Source organism: Phoenix dactylifera, unplaced genomic scaffold (genome assembly GCF_009389715.1).
Source record: "Phoenix dactylifera cultivar Barhee BC4 unplaced genomic scaffold, palm_55x_up_171113_PBpolish2nd_filt_p 000159F, whole genome shotgun sequence".
Taxonomy (NCBI): Eukaryota; Viridiplantae; Streptophyta; class Magnoliopsida; order Arecales; family Arecaceae; genus Phoenix; species Phoenix dactylifera.
In genome coordinates this window covers 202,243-224,003 of record NW_024067703.1, presented here as the reverse complement: position 1 = coordinate 224,003, position 21,761 = coordinate 202,243, and the positions used below count along the sequence as shown (strand labels likewise).

The 21,761-nt window shown below is 39.5% G+C and overlaps 1 protein-coding gene across 1 annotated transcript; it reads right to left on the bottom strand.

Annotated features, from left to right (window-relative positions):
* Window positions 1-287: 287 nt before the first annotated feature.
* Window positions 288-1,106, bottom strand: LOC120104985 (general vesicular transport factor p115-like). Its single transcript, XM_039117006.1, has 3 exons — window positions 1,054-1,106; window positions 651-968; window positions 288-541 (listed from the first exon to the last, which is right to left on the bottom strand). The coding sequence occupies exons 2-3, from the start codon at window positions 873-875 to the stop codon at window positions 485-487; spliced, it is 282 nt and encodes a 93-aa protein (XP_038972934.1). The 5' UTR covers window positions 876-968; window positions 1,054-1,106; the 3' UTR covers window positions 288-484.
* Window positions 1,107-21,761: the final 20,655 nt, after the last annotated feature.

Here is a 21,761-nt window from a genome sequence, read left to right as displayed (position 1 = left end):
AATTGCCGCTGCTGCCACGACCTTTTTTACCGACGCGCAAAAGCGTCGGCAATTGTCTCCGTTTCTTCGACGCTTTTTTGCGTCGGCAATTTCTGATTTACCGACGCTTTTAAGCGTCGGAAATTGCTCAATGGCCGGTCTTTTTTACCGACGCTTAAAAGCGTCGGGAATTGTCTTTTTTAAAAAAAAATAAAACGATAATCAGTATTATAAAATACAAATTACAAAACATATATTATAACAATATGAACCTGTATTACATTGATACATTGACACAAATACTCAGATCATTCAAAATATGAATATTGATATATCTGATTAAAACTCCATGTTTTTGACTCATATATCAGAAAAGCTGCCATACAAATTACAATGTACTCTGAAAAAGCAAATTACAATGTACTCTGAAAAAGCAAATTACAATGTACTCTGAAAAAGCAGAAACATATACATATCAAACTCATAAAAGATAATCTAGAATGCATCAGGGACGGGATTCAGCTCCATCATCATCTCTACTAGCGTTTGAAGTATCAGGAATCTACAAAAAAAATAAAAAAAAACTTTAGAAGTTAAGAATAATGTGATACATTAACTCATATATCATAATTGATAATATGTAAAATATTTATATATATATAATTATTTACCTGAGAAGGGAGAAACCGTTGTAACATGGAAGAAATATTCGTAAGCTGAGACTGCAAATTTGCTTGGTTTTGCTTCAACTCATCAATAGTTGCTTGAAGCCGACGAACTTCTGCAGTGTTACCAGATTCTCTGGCATTTCTTGTATATGTGCCCACTGAAGACAACTGAGTGGGGGTAACTCCAACGCCGTAACCCCTCACTCGACCATAACGCTCTGGGCCCATCAATTCAGCGAGCACTTCAGCTTCAATATTATGGGTCGCGTCGGATGATGATGACCCCCCGACGCGCTCCGAAATAAGATTTGTTGCCCTATCCTATATCTCTCAAAAAAATTCAAATTAATGTATGCCAATAATAAAACCAAAAAAAATACAGCACAAGCCAAAGATGAATACATACAACTATATCTCTTGACTCCTCCCGGACAAAGCTGCCATCTCGGTGGGTGTGAGTCATCCTATAAAACTCCACCCTACCAGGCTCCCTCCCATTATCATCCATCTACAACAAAAAGTATATTTCAAGAGTATTCATGCTATATGATAGAATAATTTAAAATAAATTTAAATTATTTCAAGAAAGCTTACGAATTCAGCTCTACGCCTCGCATAACTCATGGAGCCTGAAGTGTGAGGAACAGTCTGTGATGCTCGAGCAGCTCTACCAATATTGGAATATGTCTTCCCCGAAAAACAATAAACAATGTAATGCATAAAATGTATAAATTTCTAATCTATAATAATAGTAAATACAATCTAAGGTATTGAAAAAATATACACAACCTGAGCTCTCTCGGAAAACCAGTAGTGGACAAGCTCCCTCCACTGATGAGAGATTACATCTGGAGGACAAACACGGGCCACCTCCTCTTCAGTCATGCCCTCGTGCTTCCAATCCGCCTTTAGCTTCGCCTTATATTCTTTCCATTTGCGGTTGACGGACTTCAGCACCCAATCATGGCTATTTGCAGGAAGGACAAATTTTGTCTACATCAAAGTCAAAAATGTTATATCAATGTTAAATCAAAAAATAATTGAAGATAGTAAGCAAATTCAATTCTTTACCTCAACAACTCTAAGAAGCTCAACCTTATACGAAAGAAGCATTTCGTTCCATTTCGTATAGTTGAGTGGACACAATTGTCCCTTCCGCGCAACCGATCCTAAAAAAGTTGATAAAATGCTTGCAGCATTCTTGATGGGCTGCCCCAGCTCGTTGCAATGGACGACAATCTTCTCATCCTCAGGTAGGCTCCATACGTCCCGTGCTCGAGTGGGCCCTCGTGTTCGCCTCACTCTCCCCAGTCCATCTATAAAATAACAAGTCCATTAAAGGTAAATGATTTAAAATAGTTAGAACTGGAATGAACATCTAGCCATTAAAAGCAAATGATTTAAAGCAAAATAGATGATAAACACGAGAGGATGAGGGTTGACATTAAGGCGTTAACTGCAAATTAACATATAATTATTATCAATCAAGTTCATGACAAGAACATAAAGAAACAGCTCAATGCCAGAATGCAGAAAAGATGAGAACAGTGTTTGTTCCCTGGTAAAGTTTTGTAATTCAAGTACCATCTTCTCAGCACCATTAACTGAACAGTGTGCAACAAATAGAGAAAACTTGCTCTCTCTCTCTCTCTCTCTCTCTCTTTTCGGTAGAGAGAGAGAACTTGCTTTGAACCGTATGTAGTCTAATGATAGAAAGTTATCACACACCAAACAATGCAAATTTCAAATATCAATGGAAATATATATCTATATGATGCAAAAGCATCTATACACACACAGTGATATATAAAATGCAAAAGCATACACAATGTGGGGCACATGAATCAATATAAATGGAGACATGCAAGCATGTAATTTATGACAGAGTAGATGTCCTCAAGCTTGTGTGTGCCATTTAATTATTACTCTTATGAACGCATTTTAACGACGCTGCCACTCTATTCTTCGCATCAAATATGCCATATGATGGCCTTGCAAAAATACTGGCAAAGCACAGTTGCGGGCTGCGAGCAGAAGATCAGGAGCACATTGACCACTGGCGAAGCTCTGGTTCTTTAAACTGAGAAGATAGAGAGTCTCTGAAGCCAGGAGGCAATATGCATCTTTATGAAACTGTAACGGGAAAGGGGACACATTATTGCTATCCATTCTACTGTTCCCAAAAGGTTCCATGAACCAGAACGAAACCACATTGGAATACTGAACTAGTACTGCACACCCATAATGAAACCCCTCTGATTTATATTTAATCCTGCTTCTACTAACTTCCACCCTCTAAATTTGGAATTCATCAGAGCTCACCACATATGATCCATTTAAGCTGCCCATAGCAGAGCAGCTTTACATGAAAAATGCATAAATCCAAAGCGCAGGAAACATGTCTCACTCCTAGTTGTTCTTCCATTAGCTAAAAACATTTTAGTTAAAAGGATCTAAAACGTGAGATTTGTTATTGTCTGCTCTTAAATACAAAAACAGTTCTTACCTGGTTTAAGTGACATTTCTCGACATGGGTACATTCATCATGACTCGTTGGGATAGTTAATACGTAGCCAAACATATGGAGAGAATCATAATCATAACTATCAAACTTTATCTACAACCATTTAGGGTGGGCATGACAAATGGAAAGCATCAGAAAATAAAACTCATGTCTTCTTCATATTGGTCCCAGAAAATCTTTTCTGAAATACATTTCAAGATTGATCTTGAAATATGTGGATCGACTTGCCCTATCAACTGGCATCAATCTTCAGTGCAAACAAAGAAAAAAGTTGGTCTTCAATAAGCAGACATTAATGCATAGTTGGTTCTCTTATGATACTATCCCAAGTTGATACGATTGCTAAATCATTTAATTTAGGTAAAATCTAATCTGTTTATGCCCTTATCAGGACAACATTGAAATGACCGAGGAATATATTTTTCAAAATACTTCCAATATCCAAAATCATCAAATATGCCATATGTAATGTACTTTTTTAAAGGCAAATGATTAAAAGGCAAAGGATTGTAAATCAAATTACCCAGGACGTCCACATCATCCGTGTCTGGACGATCTGCAGGTGGAGCATGCTCCGACTGGGACCCGGACTGAGTATGGGGCTCATCGGGTTGCTGGGAACGATCAGAAGTAGATCCCACGGATGTGTACTGAAACTCAATATTTCTGAAACGTCTTCCTCGCGGCATATTGTAATCTAGTATGCACAAAAAAGAATCAATATTAGTTAAATATTAAAAGTACATTACTTTTAATATTCTTATAAAAGAAGCATTTGATGTAGGAAAGAGCTCTCCTCGTCATTTGTTAGGTTGCCTGTACTTGCAGTCACACATAATAAAGAACTCCATCAACAATATAAGCAAAAAAGTTACGATATCTGAAAATCCGGAATAAAAACACAACAGCAAAGATTCATGACAAAAGCTGAAGCCTCCTTTGTCAAACAGACATCTCGCCAAAATAGATATCTCGTAACAAGTGGGTTTAAGGAATACTACCATCCTCACACATATGAAAAAAATATAATAAAAGTTGTTCTTTTTGAAGATCAACATTGGACTTTTGATCGAAAAGAATGCCAATTGTTTTTTAATTTTTGTATATGAGTCTTTGGTCCCACGGATGTGTGCTGAAACTCAATATCTCTGAAACATTTTCCTCGCGGCATATTGTAATCTAGTATGCACAAAAAATAAAATCAATATTAGTTAAATATTAAAAGTATATAAATAATTTATAAATTGCAAAATAATTTAATGCATAAAACTAATGTTTTACTTACCATTAAGAAACTGGCCAGCTCTCATTCAACATCCATCCTAACCAAACTAGTAGAATTTAGTTCATCAATTGGCGGAACATTAAAAGGCATACACTGAGTATAAGTCTCATCATCCTCCTCTGCTAACCCTTTTCCCATATAAGTTAATAATAAAGCACAGCCAAGAGAGAAAGTAAAACAAACCGCAAGCTAATCATGATCAAAACAGAACAATATAAGCTAACTTTTACCTTAAACTTTGTCAAATAAATGTCTGCAGAACAAAACATCAGCAGGAAAGTATGGCTTTAATTTATTGATAAAAGTAAATTTTACTTCAGCGTGAGGGTCATACCACGGATCCTGAAATGACTTCCTGTACTAGACGGAAGAGAAGACACTGAGGTTCGAAGAAATCAAATCTGCATCACTTCTCTGCTTGTTAGTCCATTCAGAAAATAATCCTATAGTATGATCAGCAGAATTCTCTGAGCTGTTACCTTGGTTCAAAGCTAAGAGAAACAAGGCTAAAACTATATCATTCTCAAATGCAACTTCAGCAAGACAAACTACTGTGACAATTAATAAATGTTAAAAGAGAGTATGAGGATCACTTACCTCAGACGACCGCCGAGTAGCTAGGGCTCGGGATGGAGGTTTGATGTCGGCGCGCAGCTAGGGCTTCGACCGAGAGAGGATGAGGAGAGGGGGCCGGGCGAGCGTTAAAGACAAGAAGAAAACAAACAGGAGGAGGAGGAGGAGGAAGAGAAGGAGGAGGAGGAGGCTTACCTCAGACGACAGCGAGGTCGACGGCGGCGGAGAAGCGGAATCTTCGATCGCCGATTGAGGCTACGGATGGAGGTGAGATCAGTTTGCAAGCCCTGAAAACAAAGAAGAGGAGGAGGACGAGAAGGAGGAGGAGGAGGAGGAGGAGAAGGAGGAGGCTTACCTCAGAGAAGGAGGAGGAAGACGGCAGCGGGGAAGCCACGGATCGCAACGGAGCTGAGAAGTCGGCGATGGAGCTAGCGCATCGACTGACTCGAACGATAGAAAATGGAGGAGACGGGGCCGGGTGGGGGGTTTAATGTTTCCTAACGACGCTTTTAAGCGTCGTAGATTCTAAATATTTGACCGACGCATCAACGCGTCGTCGTTTCTTTGGATTTACCGACGCTTACTAAAAGCATCGGCAAAGGTTGGGCTGGGCCAAACTTTTCCGACGCTTTCCCTAGCGTCGGGAAAACACAGTCCCCAACACTCCCATTCGTGTAAGGTTTCTAACGACGCTTATAAGCGTCGTTGTTTCTTAAACTTATAACGATGCTTTATAGCGTCGTTGTTTGTTTCGCTTTTCCAACGCTAACCCAAAGCGTCGGGAAAGGTTAGCTGTGAGCCAACCTTTACCGACGCTTTCACCTAGCGTCGGGAAAAGTAAGTCGGCAAAACCAACATTTGTTGTAGTGTAGGAATTAGGTGAGCAAAGAAAAAGTGGTGTGCTTTCTCAAACAACTTAAAGAATTTTCTTGGATAATGTTCATGCACTCATTTCCATGATCTTAATGATGATCAAATACATTATGGCAATTGATTAATTGATGATCTCATTAACCGATGACTTCACTGACTTGCTTTCTGTAGTTTACGCCACCACATATTGGCTAGGCCTCTAATATCGAAGTTGCAAATTTGGCCATTCTCCCATCTCTCAATGGGAGCCAAGTCAAGATTTCTCCACCATAAAGAATGAATTTAAGCAAGTTTTCAACTTATAGGTTCAATGTTTTAGTTTCTTTTTAGTTAGTCACAATAAAAGTTTCATAAAAATCATTACAAGAGTTGAAATTATCATCCACATGCAGTATTTCCAATATGTACTATGACAACAACTCATTGACATCGTAGGGATGCTATCTTTCTAACATCTATATTGGCCCTTATCAATATATACCAGCTTGTGTGTACTGAAGCAATGCACCATGAAACATTGCTAGCCTATAGCAACCTTACTAGCTGGTATCCCTATTTTCCCAGGTTAAACCCTTATGAACCATGCTAGGCAGTAATATTTCTATTTAAGACAGTCTAATTTCCTTCCTTTGTTTCTTAAAGTTGGCCCTTCCATTTGAGGATATGAAACACTAAACAACAGTTTAAGGCATAGCACATAAACTTTTGACATACTAAGATGGACATAAGGTTAGAAATCATGATATTCAATAACATATAAGGGATCCCATAATCCTACTTGCCTAGGAAACTTCATTAGTACTGCCCTTATGCATACAACATCTACAGTATGTTGTTAGTGTGTAGAAATAAATGTGCAATGTCAGTTTGCATGCGAAATTACATGAAACCATATTGCGTTAGTCATCAATCAGCACCTACACTGAGGAAGCTTAAATGTTTTTAAAAATATTAGGCAGTAGAGAAACATAAGAAGAAATCTGAAATAAAGTTATAATCCAGACACTAAAACTTAACATGTGAAATAAGATGTAATAGATTGATAGGGTACCAATTTAGCAAAATTTAATACTCATGCAACACTAATTCATAAAACAATCTCATCCTCCATACTCGAATATGATACAAAAAAAAACACAGATTCCAGGTGGTTGTATTCGAAAACATTAGGATGATTAATGATATTAAATTTGTATGGGCTAACTCAAAAACCTTGTGGAGAACATGTCTTTATGTAACAAAAGTGTAGTTGAAATTAGTTGATGTTAAAAGAAATTTAAAAAACAATAATATAGTGTATCTTCATTTGCTAGTTATGAATCTTTTAACACAAACAAATCTTTCTGTGCTGGTGAATGCCAAGTGTTGTCATGGTATGCCTTGCCAAGTTGTAAGCATTTGATCAGCACAAGCATGACTTATGATACCTTGATCTTTACATTGTATAAACACACAAAAAAAAAATCCAACTGGTGGTCCCCCAAGTAATGATAATTAGCATTCATGGAATTCTCAAAGGATGGCATGTTACTGCTTTAGAGCTTCAAATATATGCAAATTGTCCTCTGCTTCGAAAAAAACAGCACATTGTTGTCCCATACTTCAAATTCCAACCTAGCATTCAAAATCAGCACTCAAAACCCCAACCAACACTATATTGCCATAAAAATGCCAAAACATAAACCCATCATCCTTAATTTATTAGATTACTAAAAATTTCAAATTAGAATTTTTATTTCCTTGAAATTCCAAAACAAAACCTTCCTACTTGGATGTCTTATTATTTGGTTTTCGTAATAATGTAAGCCTTTCATGCCATGAAAGTTGGGTAGTTTACTCAAAAGCACAAGTCACGGGGAAGCCCCTCATCTCCAATTCTTATGAATATCTTTTTACATAAACATATTATGTTTTTTCATATTTTCAGTCAAATGAAGGAATTTTGGTATGTAAGATATGCAGATGACTTACTATTTGCTACTAAGAAGGGGCTATTTTCTTCTTATGTAAGTGTAAACAAAATTTCAGATGTACCTACATTACGAAAATGAACAATGTTCAGGACCATAAAATCTGTAATTCAATAATCTAGATTGAAATGGTCTTCAGCAATCTGGATTAGACCCCTGGATTAGGAATAATTTGGAATGTAAGATCTGGTTCATGACATGTACGATCCACCAGATTGTAAGATCCAAATCCAGGTTATTTTTCACCTGGAAGCCCCCACCCTCAAGCTTCCTCAAGGTCATCTTTGATGGGTTGGTGCTGGATGGCGGCACGCGGGGCGGTGCAGGCTTTGTTATACGGGGCCCACACTCTAGGATGGTGGCAGCAGGCAGCTGCCAGTTGTTTGACACGTCGGTTCCGGAGGCAGAGTTGTGAGCTACCTAGGCGGGTCTTCGACATGTGCGGATGGTGCTATGGGCCAGTTCGATCGTTCTGGAGGGCGATTCGGCTATGGTTATCGGATAGATTCGGGGGGGTCGAGGGGTGAGAGCACGATTCACCTTTTGATCCGAGATATAGGGATGATGATGAGGGATAGGGGGGCCTTCCAGGCCAAGCATGTATTCAGAGAAGCCAATGGGGCAACCGACTGGGTGGCTGCCTACGCGGCCCATCACTCAGGATACACCCTTTAGTCAAGGAAGGGAGGCTACCACTGGCACTCCGCGAGCTGTTGTATTTTGATTTTATTGGGTGTATTCGTACACGCACTGTATGAAGCATCCGTTTAAGCCAAAAAAAACAATCAAAATATCTGCCTTTTTAAAATTCATTTTTTTACTCCTACAATGACCACTTCATCATTAATAAGCCTCAAAAACATAGTATTGGCAAACTCTTTAGAGTTTTCAATTTGAAAAAAAAAATGATAAAGTTATTTCAGAGCTAAGACCTAAAAGTGATACCTCTCTTCTGCCATCTTTGAGAATATGAATGTTTTTCCTCTATACTCTTACACCTCAAATAACTAACAGTAGTCACTCCATACATGACTAAGTTGAAGCAAGATAAGATCCCACCATGATAACCAGATTGACAAGTTGACAGGTATGGGGACTCGCTATACTAGTTTTAGATTAAACTTGAAAAGCATATATTCAGGAAGCAAAAATGACAAGGTTAGGCAAGGGCTACTAAATACTTTGAGCAAAGATTCTCACCAAAGAGTTAGATTTAAATGCATGCTCACCCTGGAATTAATTAAAAAAAACTTGTAACGATTGTACACTATATCATGTTCTCAAACATGTTAGTTGTTTAGGAAAGAAGCGAAGTAGGTTATTCACAACATTGTTAAACATCCTACCAAGTTGTAGTCCCTAAATGTGTGCTATCGAAACTATCCATGCAAAGGAGGGGGAAGAAACAATTTAATTCCAAATTGTGCCTCATGAACTAAGAGACTTGCCAAATCATACCCAAGTTCTAACTTTCCTATAATTATTTAAGCCACCGTAGAACTTAAAAGTTCGAAATACATAGAGAATATTTGTCCTTTCGAACTTAGTTAGAGGTAAAAATGTAAGCAGGCTAACTAGCTAAGCCTAACAGTTAACAAAGAAGCCATGGTTGAAGAAGATGGTTGCTCTCAAAGATGGATCAAGTTAGTGGTTCGTCCTCACCTTGGTTGGCTTGATTCAACTATTAGAATAATTTCTTGAGGACTCTCAGCCTTCCAATATCATTTGGCATTCTAACATATCTTGGCAATGATGTTATATCAATGTGAAAATCAAAGCCTTATTACTTTGCATCAAGATTTGTTTGTCATCTTCATCCTTTCGTAGAACATAGAGAGAGAGAGAGAGCCTTCAAAAACTATCTTTTGGGATATGGCGAGTGACTGAGCAAGTTAAGGCACCTAGGGAACACAATTAATGATGGTTTATGTCTATCATGTGTCATGTTGTATTTCTCCTTATGTTTCCACAGGTTGCTGAGTTGCAGATCTTGTTAAAGAGTTAGTAGTAATATGGAATACATTTATATTAACTCTAGTCTTAGGTTGAATATTCCCTTTCTTATTCCATGTTTTTCAGCCCATGGAAATCCATCATGTAAATAAAACCTACTATCCCTCACACCTTACTATATCAAAGCCTAATTAACCCCCACAATAAACATGCAATACAAACTCTAAACTAGTTCAATGTTGCTTGCAGTCATTAATATAAGACTTAAACTAGAGCTGTCAATCATCGAACATTTCTATTTTCTTTCATTTATATCATAATATCGCTGAGAACTGGTAGAGTGCCATGTTTGTAGTAGCTATACAAGGGATTCAGCAATACTTTCCTAAATTTCCTCAATTGACATGGTAATGATCTAGGACATGTTCAGTCCATATAAAGCTGAAAATATTGTTTATATGAAGAAAGCACAAGCAAAAAAGCAAAAGTTATTCTTACTTGAGAGTTCTGCACCTCAGATTTGAATTTAGAGAGGTTCGAATCCTGAATCATTTCACTCTGCAAAAAGACAATCAAGCAGAAAGAGAATAAGAATTTGCCAAACCCAGAACACAAGACATCCCCACCCAAAAAGCAAAGAAACCAAAACCTTCTGCATCTCCCGAATGGACATGAACCACTGGGCCACATTCTCTAGGCTATCATGCAAAACCTCAGTAATGGCCGATGTGATGGCCTCTGCATGCTTCGACGGGACACCCTGGGCCTCCAATCTTCTGACCTACAAAACATCAAATGCCTTCAGTGCATCTAGAAACCATTCCAGTCATAGCATGATGGAAATTTTGGTAAAGTACCAGTGCCAACGTGTCAATGAGGAAGACCCTTTTCCTGTTGGTTTTGACAAGCTAAGAAACATAACGCTGCGATGGCTGGGAGCAAGAAAATTCAAGCAACGAAACAGAGTCGGTTGACAAGAGGCTGTGGGCACTCCTTCCCATCCATGTCGTCAAAACCGACCTCCCCAACGCCGCCCCGCCTCTCTTGCAAACAAGTTCGGCGGCCGACATTTGATTCGGTTCCAAGAAAGGAAGGAAGAGGATGGGGAAGTCTAGTTGGACGGCCGACCTCCCCAACTAGAGTTCTCTTTTTAAATATTCTATATGCTTTGCTTGATGAAGAATATCCAAGAAAAATAGCTTCATCTGATTTTGAATCAAATTTTCCCAAGTTGTCCTTACCATTATTTAGAACAAAACAGATGCAACCAAAAATATGAATGTATGAAAAATTTGGTTTCTTATTTTTCAAAAGTTCATAAGGAGTTTTCTTTAAAATTGACCTAATAGTAACTCTATTAAGAACATGACAAGCTGTATTTATGGCTTCAGCCCAAAAATACTTAGGTAAGTCACTCTCACATAACATTGTCCTAGCCATTTCAGTAAGTGTTCTATTCTTTCTCTCTACAACACCATTTTGTTGCGGTGTTCTTGGTGCAGAAAAATTATGATCAATACCATTTTCAGTGCATAAATTTTCAAAATCATGATTTTCAAATTCAGTTCCATGATCACTTCTAATCTTTGAAATCTTTTTATATAGTTTAGTGAAAGCTGAAAATGCTTCACTTTAGTGTGCCAAGAATAAAACCCATGTATACCTAGAAAAATCATCCACAATAACAAAGCCATAAAGTTTTCCTCCTAGACTTGCAGTTCTAGTTGGTCCAAATAATTCCATATGCAGAAGCTCTAAAGGTCTATTAGTGGAAACAGCATTTTTAGACTTGAAGGAGGTTCTGGTCTATTTTCCTAGTTGGCTGTTGTCCGATTTCAATTTACTTAAAAATATGCTAAACAGATCGTTGTTAGAACCGACAAACAAAGTTTAAATTAATTTAACTCCTACCTGTTCTACTCGAAGAATAGTGGTTATAGAAAGTTGATCCACAGGAAGGCGATTGAAATTGCATAAAATCAAAACGTTCACTCGGATTCAAAATCAATTTTTGAATAATAAAAAAAACATTACATTGGAGATGTTGACGTTTTCTAATTGAAAATAAACAAAGGGGAGAAAGAAAACTTTGCAATTAAAATTGGATGCATATTAGGAGTCGATTTCTAAAGACAGAATATGAATTAAAATCGCTAGTCGAATAGCAGAGATTAATTTCAGAGTTATCTTAAAATTAATAATTTCAGAATAAATTGCAAAGATTAAACTAAACCTAGAGCACGGATTTCATAAAAGAAACTGATGGATTCCATAAAAAGAAAATTGATTACAAGAACATAAAATAAAAAAAATGAAATAAAAGGAACCAGCAACTCGGTTGAACACTTAAAAAAAAATTAAAATAGTATTTTTTTTCTTCCTTCTTCTCGAAAAATAGGGCTTCTCCTCTGTTTTCTTTGCCTCTTCTCTCCCAAACCGATGGCCACCTTTTCCTCCTTGGACCCCGCCGGCCACCACCCCCCTCTCTCCTCTGTTTCTTTTCCTCCCTTCAGTCGAACACCTCCACCCTCCTCTTATAGGTCGCCCATCCTTGTTTGGCCAGTGATGGATCCCTGATGGAGGGGTAATAGTCGCGGGTGTTGGGGGATTTGCCGGGAGAAGAAGATCTTGACGCGTGATCGATGGGAACGTCGATCACGGAAGAGGAGGATGATGCGGCTGAAACGCGGAGGAGGCTGGGATTACCGGCTGCTGGACGCGATGCTGGGAGGAGCGGACGTGAGACACTGGGAGGAGCCGATCACGGCCGCAATGGAGGCTGGGATCACGGGAAGGATGAAGCCGGAGGGAGTTGATCTAGATGCGCTGGATGCGGGATCACTTGGAGGCCGTTGCGGGATCATGGGAGGAGCCAATCATGGCCACGGTTGAGGCTGGAGTTCCGGGATGGAAGGCGCTCGGGGACGTGGCATGGATGCGGTGGGGACGCGGTTGAAACGCGCTGGCAGTGATGCAGACGAATGTACTTCGTTTGGGACCTTGCTGAGAAGAACCCGGGAAGTTGATAAAAAAACTGTATGGAAATGGCTGAAGAAGATGGCTTGCTTTGAAGACGTTGAGGATGGAAAATCCGTGGAGAACATCCGTTGTTCCAGAAAGATGGCAGGGATGAAGACATGCTTAGTCGGAGGACGTCGGAGAGGTGCTGGATACGAGTTCGGGCGTTGGCTTGGCCGGGATTGGGCAGCGGGAGGACGCACGCGAAGAAGATGACGTGCTGCCGAGGTTGGGATGCTGCGGGAGGAAGAAGAACAGTGACATCAAAACATTTCCGTAACACTGTTCAGGAGAACAGTGTGTTCACATAACACTGTTCAGGAGAACAGTGTGTTCACGTAACACTGTTCAGGAGAACAGTGTGTTCACATAACACTGTTCATAGAACAGTGTCATCTCGGAACACTGTTCATATGAACAGTGATTTCAGCATGAATAGTATTTCCAGCTATTCTTCATGGGATTGGAGGTTAAAAACTTCTTTTTCTTTGTGATGAAGTGAGAGTGGGAATCTCTATTCCGGAAGAGTGCGGGTGCTAATCCGGAAAGAAGGAAATGCAAGGATCACTGGGAGATCGCACGCGGCTCGGATGTTTGGGTGCTAATGTGCTCGATCAGATCATGGCAGGATTGGGCCCGCGCGGTTTGGGGCCATGATGCATCCCTCTAAACCCTACCAAATGCGTATTTAAACTTTAATTTATACTAACCTGTGCCAAACAAAAATATAATATTAACTTAGTGATTTTATCGTTATATGTTAGCAGTAATACTAATTTAAGCGGCATGTAGATCGCACTTTTGTGCTCTCATCACACCCCCCAACTAGTTTATTGCTAGTCTCTAGCAATTAACGAGTAAACGATAAAATGAGGGCACAAAATATGTAGTCTCACTTATGATTTCTTCTTCTTCTTTTTTTAGTAAAAAAAAAAAATCCTAAACTAAATACACAAACTAAGATATGTACCCATTTTCGTAGGGAGTCACGATTGCACTTAGCACGTGCAACAAGCCTTTAAACCCCTAGGTTACTGTTCGTCCGATTCCTGTCTACCTAAAAATATGCTAAATACACAAACTAAGATATGTACCCATTTTCGTAGGGAGTCATGATTGCACTTAGCACGTGCAACAAGCCTTTAAACCCCTAGGTTACTGTTCTTCCGATTCCTATCTACCTAAAAATATGCTAGACAGATCTTTTTTTTTTTCTTGAAGCTAAATACACAAACTAAGATATGTACCCATTTTCGTAGGGAGTCACGATTGCACTTAGCACGTGCAACAAGCCTTTAAACCCCTAGGTTACTGTTCGTCCGATTCCTGTCTACCTAAAAATATGCTAGACAGATCGTTGTTAGAACCGACGAACAAAAGTTAAATTTAATTTAACTCTTACCTGTTCTACTTGAAGAATAGTGATCGTAAGAGGTCGATCCACAGGGAGGCGATTGAAGTTGCATAAAAATTAGAACGTTCACTCGGATTCAAAATCGATTTTTGAATATCAAAAGAAAAACATTACGTCGGGGATGTTGAATGTTTTCTAATTGAAAATAAACAAAGGGAAGAAGGAAAACTTTGCAATTGAAATTGGATGCAGAGTAGGGGTCGATTTCTAAAGACAGATTATGAATTAAAATCGTCAGTTGAACAGCAAAAATAAATTTCAGAGTTATCTTACAACTAAAAATTTCAGAATATATAAAATAAATTGCGGAGACTAAACCAAACCTAGAGCACGGATTGCATAAAAGAAAATTAATAGATTGTGTATTAAGCAAATATTAAACCAAACCTAAAACACGGATTTCATAAAAGAAAATTGATTACAAGAACATAAAAGAAAATCCTTGAAATAAAAGGAACCAACAACTCGGCTGAACACTATAAAAAAAAAATATTATAATAATATTTTCTTCTTCCTTCTTCTCGGAAAACAGGGCTTCTCCTCTGTTTCTTTTGAACCAGCTGACTCCCCTCCCGAGCCGACTCCTTCTTCTCCCCCTGGCTCTGTTTCTTGGCCTCCAACGAACTCTCCACCCTCCTCTGTTCTTTGGAACCGACCCCCCAATCGAGCACACCCCCTCTCTTTCTCCTTCTCCTCCTATAGCCGCAGGGTCGCTTGGATTTTAGGTGGGAATCACGGATCATCCGGGATGCTGGGATTTCGGGATGCTTCACGGCCGGCCGCGAGATCTCGGGAGGAGCCGATCATGGCCTCGGTGGATGGTGGACCAGTCGCGGAAGGAAGGAAGCGCGTGGGATGAGCCGGGATGAGCCGATCATGGACGCGGTGGAGGGCTGAAATGCAATGGGGACGCGCTGAAGACGCATCTGGGATGATCGCGAGATCCCTGGGATGCGGGCATTGCTGGCACGCTGAAGAAGAAGATCACGGAGGAGCTGGGATTTCCTCTTTGGACCATGGGATGACTCGGAATGGAAGATGCCACGGGATGCTGTGGCGTTGATGGGAGGCAAATCATCCGGGATCGCACGCGGAAGAGGAAGGATGCTGGGGCTTCCTTCTTTGGGTGCCGGATTGGAAGCTGGATCGACGGGGAGGAGGATCCGTGGATGATAAGCGCGGAGGAGGGCTGAGTCAGAAGATGAATACGGACGGCTGTGGGTGCTGTGAAGCTTCTGGGATCACGAAAGATGGATCGGATGGCTGGGATCTGCTTTGCTGGAAGGGGGGATTTGATGCGGCTTGCTTATTTGGGAGTCTTGGAAGAGGGGCTGAAGCCGGAGGGAGTTGATCTGGCTCTTTGGATGCGGACACGGAGATGCTCGCGATGTTGTGATGTATAGCGGGATAAAGTCAGGATGTGCAGGCCCTGGAAGATGCTGGCTTGACTTGAGCTCGGGCTGCCGGGCATTGGGCTCAAACCTAATATTAATTGGTTTCTTGGATTACTGCACTCAAACACAAATACCACGTTAATTAGTTAATTTTTTTATTAATGATTAGCTAAAATACTAATTAAAATGGTCTGACGATTGCACTTTTGTGCTCTCATCACACCTCCCAACCAGCTTATTGCTAGTCTCTAGCAATTTAGTGCGACAATGATAAATGAGAGTGCAAAAAAGTTTATTTATTATATATATATAAATATACATGAACTAAGATAAATACTCACTTTCGTAGAGCATTACGATTGCACTTAGCACGTGCAACAAGCCGTTAAACCCCTAGGTTATCTTAGTGGACGAGTGTTGTCTCGTGAGGGTTTGCAGTGAAGTTACCCACAAACTTCAATCCCAAAATAAAATTTGATTTGTGAAATGAAAGTCTAATTTCAAGTACATAACTGATAAGAATTTCAAAGCACACAAGGTTTTAATTACTAAGTAGCCCAAATTCTAGGTTAGTATGCTATTTAAGTTGAAGTCATTAAGTTTTCCGTTAGGGAGTTGTAAAACTTATTTATACTTGAGTGCTCAGTGAAGTTTGGACCATGCACAAGCTAAGGTTTTCGATCTCCCAAATATCGCTAATATTAGTAGTTTCCAAGAATTGGTCAGACAAGACCTATTTGCTAATTCAAAATCATCTTTTCTGCAGAATTTCGAGAGTTGTGGATGTTTACTTTAATACCTCATGGGCTTTATATGTAATATTCCAGTTTACTCGAATTTTTACAACGATGGCTTTCACACTATTGTCTTTTTTAAGGTCAATATACATTTTTTTGTTTTTCATTTTTTTCTTCTCTCTTTTTTTTTTTTGAAAGAGAAATGATAATGTATATATTGTGCACTTTTACTCCTGTGATGATTCCTTCATGTAGCGAGCAATTAGTCGACAATTCTCACACCAGTTGGCATGAGGTGTCGGGCATCAAGACTCCCCTACGGACCTATGCTCGGGTTCCTCATCATAAGCCCGCTGACCTTTGACAATAGGTAGCCCTTTTCGATGTACCTGACTAAATTCACCAAATAGTTTTTTTTTTTTTTTGGATCAGAAAAAGATGGTTCATCAGGATTCGAGGTTGCTACCATATTCTCAACACAATGTCGAACCTATACCTTAGAAAATGCAAGCCAGATGTGTTGTGAAATTCAAAGCACTAATTAGCTTACAACTCACTAAAAGGAACTTAATAAAAAGAACTCACTTTGCACTACTTCCAACTAGTTATTGGGCTCTTAGATTTTATATACCTTGTGTGTTGTATATTTATTTATTTTTTTTAAAAAAAAATAAAATTTCAAATGCGTAAAAATACCCCCAAACCTAAATCTAACATTGTCCTCAATGTTAAAGAAAATTTAAAGCAGTAAGAGGACAGAGGAGAAGTACCTGATATGGGTGGGTAAATTGAAAGTTGGGGCAAAATAACCCAAACCTGCATGTTAGTAATTTATTGAATATTTTTTTTTTTAGAAGATATTTACATGTTGGGTTGCCTCCCAAGAGCGCTAAGTTTTATGTCTTCAGCCAGACAATTCTAATTCATTCATCATAGACAGGGTCGGTCAAAAGTGTCTCCTCAACTTCTGGACTCAGATACTCAAGGCATGGTTTTTAAACGATGTCCATTGACTTGAAAGGTCCTACCATCCTTGGTGTTGCATATTACTACTGCACCATGCGGGTGTACTTTCTCTACTGTGTATGGACCAGTCCAGCGAGATTTAAGTTTTCCAGGGAATAGATGTAATCGAGAATCATATAAGAGAACTTTTTGTCCTTGGTAAAACTCTTTACGAGTAATCATTTTATCATGCATGACTTTCATACGATCCTTGTACTTCTTAACACACTCGTAAGCATCGTTCCTAATTTCTTCAAGCTCGTCGAGCTGAAGCTTTCTATGTTCTCCCGCCTTGTCGAGATCGAAATTTAAGCGTTTGATTGCCCAATAGGCCTTGTGTTCTAACTCGACAGGTAAATGGCAAGCCTTGCCATAGACAATCCTGTATGGGGACATTCCAATTGGTGTTTTGTAGGCCGTACGATATGCCCACAATGCATCTGTTAACCTAGGGGACCAATCCTTTTAAGATGGATTGACAGTTTTCTCAAGGATGGTCTTGATTTCTCTGTTGGAAATCTCAACTTGTCCACTCGTTTGTGGATGATATGGTGTACCAACCTTATGGGTGATGTTGTACTTCCTAACAAGGGCTTTAAAAATTCTATTGCAAAAATGTTTCCCCCCATCACTAATAATAGCACGAGGGGTGCCAAAGCGAGCGAAGACAGACTCCTTAAGAAACTTGATTACTACTTTGTGATCATTGGTCTTACATGCGACAGCCTCAATCCACTTGGACACATAGTCAACAGCTAGGAGTATGAACTGGTGCCCAAATGACATAGAAAAAGGACCCATAAAATCAATACCCCAAACATCAAAGATTTCTATAATTAAGATTGGGTTTAGGGGCATCTCATTTTTTCTTGAAATTTTTCCTAGTCTTTGACATCGGTCGCATGCTTTGCAATACTCGTGTGAGTCATGAAATAGTGTGGGCCAATAGAATCCGCACTGCAAAACCTTTGCAGCCGTCTTTTTACCACTGAAATGACCACCACAAGCGTGGTCATGACAAAAGGAAAGGACATTCCTTTGATCGTGTTCAGGGATGCATCGTCTGATGATTTGATCAGGACAGTATTTGAACAGGTATGGTTCATCCCAAAAATACCATTTTACACGAGCTAGGAAGCGAAATTGCTCCTGTTTGGTCCAAGAGCTAGGCATTTGTTCAGTAACGAGGTAGTTGACTATGTCAGCATACCATGGAACATTGGTATGGGTAATCATCATTAGTTGTTCATCAAAAAAAGTTTCAGATACAGGTAATGATTCTGCAGATGACTCAACAATCAGTCTGGACAAGTGGTCAGCTACTACATTTTCAGATCCCTTTTTATCTCGAATTTCGAGATCAAATTCCTGGAGCAATAGGATCCAACGAATGAGCCTTGCCTTAGCATCCTTCTTTGTGAGAAGGTACTTAAGGGCGGCATGATCAGAATAAATAAGAACCTTAGATCCTATCAGGTAGGGGCGGAATTTATCTAGAGCAAAAACAACTGCCAACAATTCTTTTTCAGTGGTGGAATAGTTGAGTTGGGCGTCATTTAGAGTTTTGCTTGCATAACGAATAACATGGGGAAGCTTCTCTACTCGCTGACCTAAGACAGCACCTATGGCATAATCGGATGCATCACACATGATTTCAAAAGGACGACTCCAATCAGGACTCCTTATGATAGGTGCTGAAGTTAGTTCAGACTTTAGTCTTTCGAAAGCAGTTATACAAATTGGCGAAAAATTAAAAGTAGCATCTTTCGCCAACAAATCGCATAAGGGTTTTGACAATTTACTGAAATCCTTGGTAAAGCGGCGGTAAAAACCCGCATGCCCTAAAAAGGATCTGACTTTCCTAACAGTTTTGGGAGGTGGCAATTTAGCAATTAATTCTACTTTGGCCTTATCCACCTCAATTCCCCTTTGTGACACAATGTGTCCTAAAACAATACCTGATTCTACCATGAAATGACACTTCTCCCAGTTAAGAACTAAGTCTTTCTGTTAACAGCGTTCTACAACAAGTGTCAAGTGGTGTAGACATTCCTCAAAATTGGATCTAAATACAAAAAAATCATCCATGAAAACTTCTAAAAATTTCTCCACCATGTCAGAGAAAATACTCATCATACACCGTTGGAATGTAGCTGGTGCATTGCATAGCCCAAAAGGCATGCGACGATAGGCAAAAGTGCCATAAGGACAGGTGAATGTGGTTTTCTCTTGATCCTCACGTGCGATAGGGACTTGGTTATATCCAGAATAACCATCAAGGAAACAGTAATGGGAGTGGCCAGCTAGCCGTTCTAGCATTTGATCGATGAAGGGTAGAGAAAAGTGGTCTTTCCAAGTCATGGCATTAAGCTTCCTATAGTCGATGCATACTCGCCATCCCGTTTGGACTCGAGTAGGGACTAACTCATTGTGATCATTTTTCACCACAGTGATACCAGACTTTTTAGGTACGACTTGAACTGGGCTTACCCACTGACTATCAGAAATAGGATATATAATCCCTGCATCTAAAAGCTTGATGACCTCGGCTCGAACTACGTCCTTCATGATTGGATTAAGTCGCCTTTGTGGTTCTCTAGAAATTTTTGCATCTTCTTCTAGATGGATTTTATGTTGGACCACAGAAGGACTAATCCCCTTAATATCAGCTATAGACCAACCGATAGCTTCCTGATTCTTCCGAAGGATACTTAACAGCTTCTCTTCCTGTTCTTTAGTTAGATTCGATGCAATTATAACAGGTAAGGTCTTGTTTTCTCTAAGAAATGCATACTTCAAGTTTTCGGAAAGGTCTTTGAGTTCTAGTTGTGGAGGTTTGACATTGGATGACACTAGCTGAGATTCCGAAATAGGCAATGATTCAAACTTGGTGGCCCATCTGCTAGTATCCATCGCAGGAATGGAATCTAACAATGCATTAACCTCTTGACTTGACTCATAATCTTGACCAAAATTAGCCAAATATCTTTCTAATGGGTCAGAATAACTCGACTCTTCAAAAGAACTGCTAATTATATTCTCAATCATGTGAATTTCTTCTAAATCGTCCATCTCAGTTGACTGACTACTACTATGAAAAACATTGAGTTGGACAGTCATGTTCCCAAAGGCTAGAGTCATTATTCCATTTCGGCAACTAATCATAGCATTTGAAGTGGCCAAAAATGGTCTACCTAGGATCACCGGGATGTGACTTTCTGGATTTTTTACTGGTTCAGTTTCAAGGACTACAAAATCTACAGGGTAGTAGAATTCATTAACTTTTACAATCACATCCTCCATAATTCCTTTGGGATACTTCACAGTCCTATCTGCTAATGACAAAGTAATGTTTGTGGACTTTAATTCCCCCAAACCTAGTTCGGTGTAGACAGAATAGGGTAATAGGTTCACACTTGCTCCTAAGTCTAATAGGGCTCTCCGAATGATGGTTTTTCCTATTTTAATTTCAACAGTGGGGCAACCAGGGTCCTTGTATTTTGGGGCAATCTGTTGTTGAATAAGAGATGAGGCTTGTGCCGCCATCACAGCTTGCCTAGGAATACTGGTTTTTCTTTTCACCGTGGTTAGGTCTTTTAAGAATTTTGTATAGGAGGGGATCTGTCTGATGGCATCTAGGAAGGGTAAATTTATTTGAACATTTTTAAAGACTTCCATGATTTGATCGTACTGAGATTTTTTCTTTGAGTCTTGTAGTCTACTAGGAAAGGGAGCCTTAGGTGTGTAAGTTTCTATTGGTTTCTCCTCTATTCCTTGTGTTCCCTGTTCTTGTGCCTTTTTCTGGTGGGGTTTGATTCATGCTTTTCTTCTTTTTCTTGCACAGGAAGTTGGACTTTGTTGTCCACTTGCTTGCCAGACCGTAAAGTGGTAATTGCCTGGACTTCATGGGTAGGGTTTCCATTAGAATCAATCTGAAACTGGCCTCTCGGCTCTTGATTCTGTTGTCTACTAGGGTTAGGTACTGGCTGACTGGACAATTCACCTCTCTTCCTATCCCCTAGAGAGTTAGCTATTTGGCTCAGACTAACCTCAAGTTTTGCAATCGCTTGCGCATGGAATTGATTAGTCTGGGTTTGAGCTATGTTGGTCTGTTGTTGCTGTTGGATGAAGTCTTGTTGCTGCTTCATCATGTTAGCCATCATGGCTTCCAATGATGTAGTTTGCTGAGGGATAGGGGCACTATAAGTAGGAATAGGTGGAGCCAATAATTGGTTTATTTGTGATGGACCTATCCTGGAAAAATTCTTCTGAAAATTTGGTGGACCACCTTGATGCTGAATAGGTTCATTTTGCTTGTATGAGAAATTTGGGTGGAACTTATTATCAGGGTGGTAGACTGGGCTGAAT